General features: G+C 52.1%; 1 protein-coding gene across 1 annotated transcript; it reads right to left on the bottom strand.

Moving 5' to 3' along the window:
• Positions 1 to 108: 108 nt before the first annotated feature.
• LOC114037520 (nuclear migration protein nudC-like) lies at positions 109 to 9431 on the bottom strand. The gene is made up of 6 exons (XM_027854445.1): positions 9240 to 9431; positions 8078 to 8155; positions 1554 to 1757; positions 1384 to 1461; positions 421 to 540; positions 109 to 340 (listed from the first exon to the last, which is right to left on the bottom strand). The coding sequence occupies exons 1-6, from the start codon at positions 9318 to 9320 to the stop codon at positions 134 to 136; spliced, it is 768 nt and encodes a 255-aa protein (XP_027710246.1). The 5' UTR covers positions 9321 to 9431; the 3' UTR covers positions 109 to 133.
• Positions 9432 to 9831: the final 400 nt, after the last annotated feature.

Here is a 9831-nt window from a genome sequence, read left to right on the forward strand (position 1 = left end):
CCTCTCCCTGCCTCCTCAGCTTCCCTAGGGCACCCCCCAAACATCCCCCTGCCTCCTCGGCCTCTCTAATCCCCCCCAAACCTCCGCCTGCTTCCTCAGCCTCCCTAATTGCCACCAGGGGGACAGACAGTTGCTAGGGCCCCACCTTTTCCAGGTGCACTGTCACCACCTTGCCATCTTCAATGAGCCAGGAGCTCTCCTCCACCTTGACCTCATTGTAGAGCTCACCGGCAATGAGTGGGGGCTGCCCCTTCAGCCCCACCTGCAGATGCCGCCGCTGAATGTCCACGACCACGTCCTTGCCCTTCAGTCGGAAGCTCACAGAGAAGGGCACGGCCAGCTGAGGATGGGACGTGACAGGAGATGAGGCCTGTTTGCTGCAAGGAGTCCCCCTCCATGCCCATCTCCCTGACCACTCACATCCAACTCAGACAGGGTCTGTGTCCACCGGTAGTGGGGGAGGTCAGCTCCATTGCCTGCGTTAGGTCTCAGTTTCCCTTTGTCCTTTTCATCTTCCTCCTCTTCGTCATCATCAGCCTCCTGCTCAGAACCAGAGGTCAGACTCCTGGCTCCCCTGCCTGCCTCCCCTGCCCACCTCCACCCCATCCCCATGGGACACCCTCGCAGAAAGAGCCAGCCTGGTCTGTGCAATACCACGGGCTAGAGAAGAATGAGGAACACCATGACGTGGCCTTGCAGAGTTCGCCACGTCCAGAAGGCAGAGCTCAGAGATGGCCAGGACTGCACTCACCTCCTTCATCAGAGACTGGCCATTTTATCTGGCGTGTACCCCCTCCCCTGACGCAGACTAAGGCATGGGAGGCCTGCCCTGGAGTTCTGATGCCAATCCAGCCTCTGAGAGGGGCTGCTTGGCGGCCCACCTCCATATGGGGAAGGCCCACCATGATAGGACTACCTTCCACTGGTTCATGATACAGAAACTTCTGGGGGAGGACACTTTCTACCATTGCAGGTCAACTTGCCTAGAACCCTGAGAGGTGTGCCCAGGGTCACATCCAGCAGGGGTCAGAGGGAGGACCTGAACCCAGCTCTCCATCCATTATGCCAGCTGCCTCCCACAGGAGACGTTTACAGTTTAAAAAGTGCCTTTAAATCAACTATATTCATTTCATCATGACAGATCTGGGAAACAGATGGGGTAGGAATTATCCCCATTTTACAGATGAGAAAATTAAGGCCTCGAGAGAGAAAATGACTTGCCTAATCTGTTCCTGGCAAAGTGGAACTAGAAATCTAGAATGGCCAAGGCTCTTCCAGTGCATTTAGGAAAGGGGCAGTGTGAAAAATAAACTGATAACAAAGCCCTTGGGGTGAGGGGGCAGTGAAGACACTGGCCATCTGATGCCCTGCCTGATTCTTCACCTGTTTCACCGCTGAGTTGGAGCTGTTCAAGGGCTGAGCTGGTCCGTCCCCCTTCTGATTGTTTTCCTCGCCCTTCCTCTATGGAAAAAAAAACAAGCATTGTGTGCCAGGGTGCCCTGGCCTGACCACCCATGCACACTGTGCCATCAGGCCCTGGGCCTCTGTCTCACCCGGTCAATCTCCAGCTGGAGCCTTTCGGCCTCCTCGTCCGTCAGCTCCTTGATCTGGGGCCCAGAGGCCTCCTGCTGGGCCTCACGGGCCAGTCGCACCGCTCGCTCAGCCTTTTCTCGCCGCTCAGCTTCCTGCCTCGCCTGCTTCTCTCGACGCCCCTTCTGGGCCAACTGGTTGTGGTGGCGGAATGTCTCATTGATGAGCTGGAGAAGAAAAGATAGAGGTGATGCCTGAAAACAGTTGAGATGGGAGAGCTCGAGCTTTCCCCCTCCTCTGCATCCTTCTGCATCACTGCTCTGGTACCTCAGGAAGAGCCAACCCAACCCTATCCACCCTCCAAGGCCCAGCGCAAAGCCCAGAAAGCCTTCCCTGCTCATCCCAGCCCATAGCTATCTTGTATAGGACACAGCCTAAAGCTTATAACCCCGAAAACACAGAATGTCAGAGCTGGGAGGGGCCTTAGAACACAGGGTATCAGAGTTAGGAGGGCCCTCAGAACACAGACTGTCAGAGCTGGGAGGGCCCTCAGAACACAGACTGTCAGAGCTGGGAGGGCCCTAAGAACACAGAATGTCGGAGCTGGGAGGGCCCTAAGAACACAGAATGTCAGAACTGGGAGGGCCCTTAGAATACAGAATGTCAGAGCTGGGGGGCCCTAAGAACACAGGGTGTCAGAGCTGGGAGGGCCCTCAGAACACAGGATGTCAGACCTGGGAGGGCCCTCAGAACACAGGATGTCAGAGTTGGGGCTCACTCTTCTATCCCCACCCCACCCCAGGTGCCCCTTTCCAGGCTCACCATCCCCAGCTCCTTCACCATCTCATCCAAGTCCTGAAGATGCGGCTACATCAGGGTAGGAATCAGTGTATTACTTATCTTCCTGCCCTGCCTGGCTTGGCCTCTAGATGGCTTCTAATGCAGCCTGAGGCTACAGTCACTGTTCTGGCTGCTTTCTAATATTACTGACTCACACTAAGCTGGCAAGCCATTAACCCCCAGACCCTTTTTCAGATGAACTGGTATTTAGCAATGCTTCACCACTGGACTTCAGAAGTTGATTTTCTGGACTGGTCTAAGCCTTTATATTCACCCCAACTCTATCTGATCTCATCTGATTCTGACTGCCAGTGTGGAGACTATTTGGGCTTTTGCTTGTCCCCCCAATTTTGGGTCATTTGTAAATGTGCTAAATACCCCACTACACATCCCCTAATCTGCCAGAGTCAGGAGATCAGTCTTGTCTGGCATGGGTTTGAGGGAGCTGAGCTGCTACTTTCTGATCACAGTATCCCCACTTCTAGGCATTCCCTGCACACACCCTCCTTGAGAACACACTCTAGAATTCTGCCAGCATTCAGTCACTCTTGCTGGCCTCCATGATGTGCCGTTCTCTTCCCTTCTGTCCTGTGGCCCTTCTTCCGGTGTCTCTGGTGGCACCCACAGGCTCAGCAGATGGGCCTGGGGCTCCCTTCTCAGCTCCATTTGGATGGCTAAGAGCAGAGCAGTGGGTCAGAGCTCCCAATTTGCTTCTGGCCCTGACGTGGCTCTGGAGGGTTTTCCCAGCACTTCTGCCACAACTCTGGGCAGTTTAATCCCCATTATTCTCCATACCTGATCAATGTGGAGGTGGGGGGAGACTTGAGCAGCCTGGCCCGTAACTGGCCAAAGAGTTCAAAGTGCTAAGCGGCAGAGCTAGGACTCAAAACCAAACTTTTGTGGTCAAATATGTCTCCTCTAACAGCTGCAGCCCCCACATGGCACAGTGCAGAAGCCCTGCCCGGCAGCCAGGCTCTAGCTGCAGGCCTCTCAGAGAACTCTGGGCCAGGGAGTTTGAGGGGGTGGCAGCTTAGCACAGGCGCCCAGGAAAGGCCAACCTCAGGAAGAGGACCTTTAATGAGGGGAATGGATCCCTTCAACCCATCTGCTAACCTGGGCAACAGGACTACTTCTCAGCCTCATGAGGTGAGGAAGGCCAAGGCCTCTAACTCAAGCAAGGCTTAGCCAAAAAACTGAAAACCAAAACCAAAATCAAACCAAAACAAACCCGTGGTGCCAGGATGGAATCCCTAGGGACCACTTGCTAATCTGAATTTGTCCAGTCCCACCTTGGAGGGCTCAGCACGGCAATGCCCAATGACAACCAAGCCTTACATAGAGTTTCGCAGTCCAGCGTTCAGCTGGTGCTTTTCCTCCATCAGCTCACTTCATGACAACCCTGGGAGGTGGGTGCTACCGCTATTATCATCATCTTAGAGATGAGGAAATGGAGGCTTGGAGAGGGAAGGTGATTTGGCTAACATCATGGACTGAGGGAGGGCAGCAAATCCATTCCTCAAAATCATACGAAATATGGGGAACAAAATGGAGACAGACCCATGTTCCAAAGTGATGGAATACTTCCAACAAGACTGAAATCCACGTTTTTAAAACTATCTGAAAGAACAGGCCAGAAACAGAGTCGGGTTCACCAGAATACTGAACGGAGGGGAGAAGTGTTCACGTGCCACATTCCAATGACAACGAAGCAAAGACAAACCCAAGGAATTCAGAGAAATACAGAAAGATTACAGGAGCTGATGCGGACTGAAGCGAGTAGAGCCAGGAAGAGAGATGCGAGGACCAGAGTAACAGAAACAAAGAGCGTGGAGCAGCTGAGCTCCCAAGCGTCTGGCAGAGATGGACAGCCAGCAAAGGAAATGACGGCCAGGCACGAGAAACAAAGACTTGGGGACCAACGTAGCAGAACATAAGGATATCGTCTCGACTCTTCTGGATGTTGTTTTCAGGAACACGTTTTGTATCTAAATTACATTTTAATGGAGGGAAAATAGGACATTCATGCCAGACCTAAAAGATGTCGTACAAAGCACATCCATTGACCGCTGACACAAAGAAAGGCCTCAGAGTTACCCAAGCCCAACCCCCCCTCATCTCACACAGAAGGCAACCGAAGCCCAGAGACAGAGGTGACTTGCCCAAGGTCAAGAGGGAGAGCTGCAAAGATAAGCCTGTGTCCTTCCCACAACATCCACAGCCCGTTGGCTTGGCCACGTCAAAGTGAGCCGTGGAATACCTGCCATCTCTGCTGATGGCCGGGGACGATGTGGACAATTCTGTTTGGGAAAGGGGAGAATTTCTAATGCTACTCAGTATGTTCAACAAAGCGCAGGACAACCGGCTGTCTTCCCTTGAACCTCTTCCATCCTCTCCTTGAGAGGGGGCTCCATTGCTAGTGGCTCTGTACCACAGCATCCACCACGGGGCCTGGCGTACCGATGAGTGACTGGCCCAGTATCTCAACATCTCGGGAGCCAGTCCTCAGACCTCAAGATGCCTTTGGTTCGTTTCAGACAGGATCCCAAGATCCCAGACTTCATGCTGGAATGGACCTTAGAGGTCCAACCTTCTCATTTCAGATTTCATGGAAGCTCAGGTCGAGGGAAGGAAAGGGACTTTTGTGACTCCAAGACTCTTCTCACTCATTGACAGGCTTTCCTGGCCAGGTATGAGTGAGGCAGCTGGTCTGGGAGGGTATATGTGCCAAGAATTAAGATTGAAAGACAGGAGATGAGGCAGAATCAGCAAAGCAGTCTTTAAATAACTGTAGAAATGAAGAAGTCAATAAAAGTGATTTTGTTGATTTTCAGCTTTTGGGGAGCTAAGTACTAACAAACATTATCTTCCCATGACACACTAGAAAATGTGAAGCCATTTGCTGAGAGCTCCCTCTTACCCGTTCCCTCCTCTCACATCAGTCAGATGCCTTTTGCCATGATCTCACAGAATTAGGTGAAACTTCTTGCCAAGGCAAAGCCCACTACACACACAGGTGACCCCATTTATTCCTGTCTCCTCCAGCAGACTTCCCACCAATCTTTACTCTCTCTCTTCCTGTCTCCCTGGTTGCTCTTTCTTGCCTACAAACATACCCATCTCCCCCTTCCTCCACAAACCCTCCTGTAAGACGCCCATGTCCGTCCCTCTTGTCAGCCTCTCTCTCCTCCCTTCTGAGGCTAACCTCGAGAAGTCCATTCACAATCGGGGTCTCCCACGTGCTTCTGTCTCACTCTCTTAACTCTCTTCCGTCTGGCTCCTGATGACACCGCCCCCCCATCCTTCCAGAGTTTCCAATGATCTCTCACTTGTCAAATCCAATGGCCTTTTCTCAATCCTCATCCTTTCTGGCCTCTCTTCAGCCTTTGAAACTGCTGATCACCCTCTTCTTGGTAATCTCTCAAGGCTTTGGTGACACTGCTCTCTTATTCTTCTCCTCCTACCCCTTCTCAGTTTCCTTCCGTGCTATCTCCATCTAGGATAAGTCTGTGAACCTTAAGCGTCCCTTAGGGTTCCGTCCCAGACCCTCTTCTCTTCCTCCATACTGTTTCACTTGGTGATCTAATTATCATCTCTGTGCTAATGAATCTCATATCTACGTAACCTGCTTTGACTTTTCTGCTGACCTCCAGACTCACATCTCCAACTGCCGGTTGGACATTTCAAACTGACATCCCCTAGGTATCTTAATCTCAACATGTCCCAAAGTGAACTCATTACCTTCCCTCCAAAGCCCCCTCCTTCTTTCTTTTCACTTTTCCTGTTACTGTCAAGGGTATGGCCATCCACCCAGTTACCAGGCTCCCCACCTTAGGCTCATCCTCAAATCTTCCCTCTCTCCCCCTAACCCCCAGATCCAATCTGTTGCCAAGGCCTGTCGACTATCCCTTCATAAGACTTCTCAAATACATCCTCTTCCCTGTACTGTCACTACCTTGGAGCAAGCCCTCATCCTTACACACCTGGACTATTATACCCTGCTACTTGGGCTCTCTGCCTCCAGTCTCTTCCCATTTTAGTTCAGCCTGCACTCAGCCATCAAAGTGATTTTCCTAAAGCCCAGGTCTGACTGACACTCCTCTCTCCCTCACACCCTCTCCCCTCCCCCGCCCCAGCCCTTGCACTCTTGGTATGACCCACTGACCTTTCACTGGCTGTCCTCTGTGCTTCCTTCTCTTCAGTCTCCTGGTTTCCTTCCAGGCCAAGTTCAAATCCCACATTCTGCAAGAAGGCTTTTTCAGCCTTCCCCACCTGCTTGGCCTTTCTCTCTTGTGCATTACCTTCCATTTGTCCTGTATCCATCTTATTTGTCCATCCCCACCTGCCTGTTGCCTCCCCCCACAGACTGTGGGCTCCAAGGCAGGGGCTGTGTTTTGCCTTTCTTTGCATCTCCAGCTCAGGATATGCCTGGCACAGAGTTGCCAATAAAAGCTTGCTGACTTAACTTGACAAATATGAGAAGACAATTACTTAAAACTGGAGTGTTTACAGCTAGACTTCTATACACACTGCATGACAGCAGGAACAAGGATATGCCTTGATGAGAAAGAGAGCTCTTCAGAAAGCATATGGAACAGCTGTGAGAATACCTCAGACCATGGATACAGCACCAGCCCTGACGTCAGGAGGACCTGAGTTCAAATCCGACCTCAGACCAAACACTTGACACTTACTAGCTGTGTGACCCTGGGCAAGTCACTTAACCCCAATTGCCTTAAAAAAAAAAATGCCTCAGACCCAGCCCAAACTTTCCCACCTCCACATTTTTGTCTCCATACATGTGGAAGATCCACCTAGCATTCTTTCTCAACAAATCTCACAGCACTTTGTGAAACTACAGTTAATTCTGTTGGTGCTCACCCCTTACCTCTCCAGAGAGATCTCTATGAAGTCTTGCACTATATTTTCTCTAAAACTGTATCTTTGCAAGTGCCCAGAAGAACACAATAAATGCTCTTAGCTCTTTACTTGTGTGACCTTAGACAATTCATGTTTCCTCCCTGGGCCTCAGCTTCCTCATCTGTTGGGTGTCCAAGATCCCTTCCTCAGGAATCATAGGAGGCAGTGTGGCCTAGTGGAAAGAACCCTGGATGTGGGGCCAGAGGGGCTGGGTTTAATGCCAGTCAGGCTAACTTCCAAGGCGGGTTGGTGAGCACTGCAGTGAGCCCAGGGTTTGCAGGCAGATCTGATCCAGTGAAATACTAGCCCTGCCATTTACCACCTTCACCTCTCTGAGACTCAGTTTCCTCACCTGTAAAATAACAGGGGTTAGAATAGATGACCTCTAAGGGCCCTTCTGGTTCTGCATCTATGATGCTAGGAAGCTCATTCTAAAATTACAAAAACCAAAAGAGATGAAATGTAAAATTACTGCCACTGCTGCTACCTTCACCACTCCTGGGAGTCAAAAAGGCCTTTGGGGTTTCAGCAGACCTCACTCTTACCACTTAGCACTGTGTAATCCTATATAAAGTTCTCATGGTTGGTCATTTGGGCTCTGACCAGAGAAGGGCTGGCTATGCTACCCTCAATGTCTCATTAAGCACTTGAAGTGATGGACAGAAGCTTTGTAAAATAGAACAACTTCCCAAACAAAAGGGGAGCCCCGGTACACGGCGGGTACTGAGGCAAGGCCACAAACAGGTTAATTTTGAGCCCCCAAGGGAGGAGCCAAAGCCTGACACCTCACCTTCTCAGCCATCCCCTCCTCGCCACCAATGAAGAAGTCTGTTTTTCGTCGCAGGAAGCTGAAGAAAGTGTTGACAAGCTGGAAGACAGAGAGAGAGAGAGCTGAGGATACAGGTTAAATAGCTGGGATTCTTCTAAATGTTTTTTAATACTTGTCTGATAATGGACTTGTTCAATTTTTCAACTTGCCCTGAGTAGCCAGGCCCATCTTGGATGTGATCTTCCTTCCTTCCTCTCATCCTTTCCCTCCTTCCAATCCCAGCTGAAGCCTCCTCAAGGAAGCCTTTTTCCAGGCCTGAATCCAGGTATTAGTCCCTGCTCAGGCACTCTACAACCACCCTTCTCCTCCAATATAAGCTGAATGGTTCATTTTAAAATGCTGTTTGTGTATGGGCCCCCATGGCTACAAAAGCCATGCCTTCCCCTACCCCAAAGTAAGTACAAAAACCGAACTGCCTCCTTAGTCTAGTTGTCTATGCAAGGGTGGAAGTGAAGGGTATGGGAATAATGAAGGGACTGGAGGTGGTTGAAGGTGTCAGCATGGAGAAGGGAACTAGAGAGCAGTAACACCACAGATAGAAGGGAGACCTGGAAAGGAGTCAGGATGGGGGCAAGGGAGAGACCTGGAAGGGATCAAGATGGAGGGGGAAGGGGGAGAATCAGGGAATCAGGGATGAGGAATGAGGGAGGGAAAAGACCTGGAGATCAGGATAAAGAATAGGGATGGGAGGAGAATCTTGGAAAATACTGAGGTGGGGGGAGTGGGGCGAGTGAAACTGAAGATCAGGATGGTGAAGGTGAGGGGGACAGAAGCAGGATGGGGGTGGGGGGAAGAGGGAGGCTTGGAAACCAGGAAGGGGGCGGGGTGGAGATCAGGAGATCAAAGTGGGAGGGGGGACTCTGGAAACCAGGATTAGGAAGGAGAAGATCTGGAGATCGGTTTGGGACCCGGAGACCAGGATGGGGTGGGAGGGCAGAGATCCGGAGAACAGGTCACGGAGGGGTTTGAGGGGGCAGATCTGAGGCCCAGGATGAAAAGAGATGGAATGGGAATGGGGATGGGGAGGATGAAGGCTGGGGGGGGAGAAGAGGGCCCTGACCGCCGCGAGCCCTCTGGCACGTGGGGGGCGGCCGGTCCCTCTCTCCCGCCGCGGCCCCGTTACCTCCTGCACGCCGCCCTCGTGCTGCTGGGCCATGGCCAGCAACATGCCGTCGAAGCGCTCCTCTTCCTGCTCCCCGCCCATCTCGCCGGCCCCTTGGCTCAGCCGCTCGCTCTGATCGCTGTTCAGGCCCTTCTCCCACTCCCGGGGCCGCTCCAACGGTTCCCTGCGGCCGCCTCCGCCTTCCTTCCGCAGTCGAACCGGAAGTGCAGCGCCGCCGCGCAGCCTCAGACTCGCTGAGCTCGGTGCTCCCCAACCCGCCTCGCCGCGCTCGGCCAATGGCTGAGCGAGAAGCTGGCCTCTCCGCCCGAGAATTGGCTGTCCTTGCGACCAATTGGCGAGAACATCCGGGGGCGAGGGGAGGAGCTGAATTAGACCGGTTGTTTGGCTGTGTTGCTATCGTTACCAGGTGCCCTCGAGCTTTCCAGAAAACTCTAGGCCTAATTCAATGCATGGGAGTCACGGGTTAGGAAATAAAAGGGTTGGACTTTCCTGCCGCATTTCTCTCTGGCCGGTCCTCACCAGCGAAGTCTCAAGTTCCTAAATTCAGGGCTCTTGTACTTAAGGAAACTCAAATCTGGTTCCAGCGTTATTC

The sequence above is a fragment of the Vombatus ursinus genome, unplaced genomic scaffold (genome assembly GCF_900497805.2).
Source record: "Vombatus ursinus unplaced genomic scaffold, bare-nosed wombat genome assembly UNPS02010435.1, whole genome shotgun sequence".
Taxonomy (NCBI): Eukaryota; Metazoa; Chordata; class Mammalia; order Diprotodontia; family Vombatidae; genus Vombatus; species Vombatus ursinus.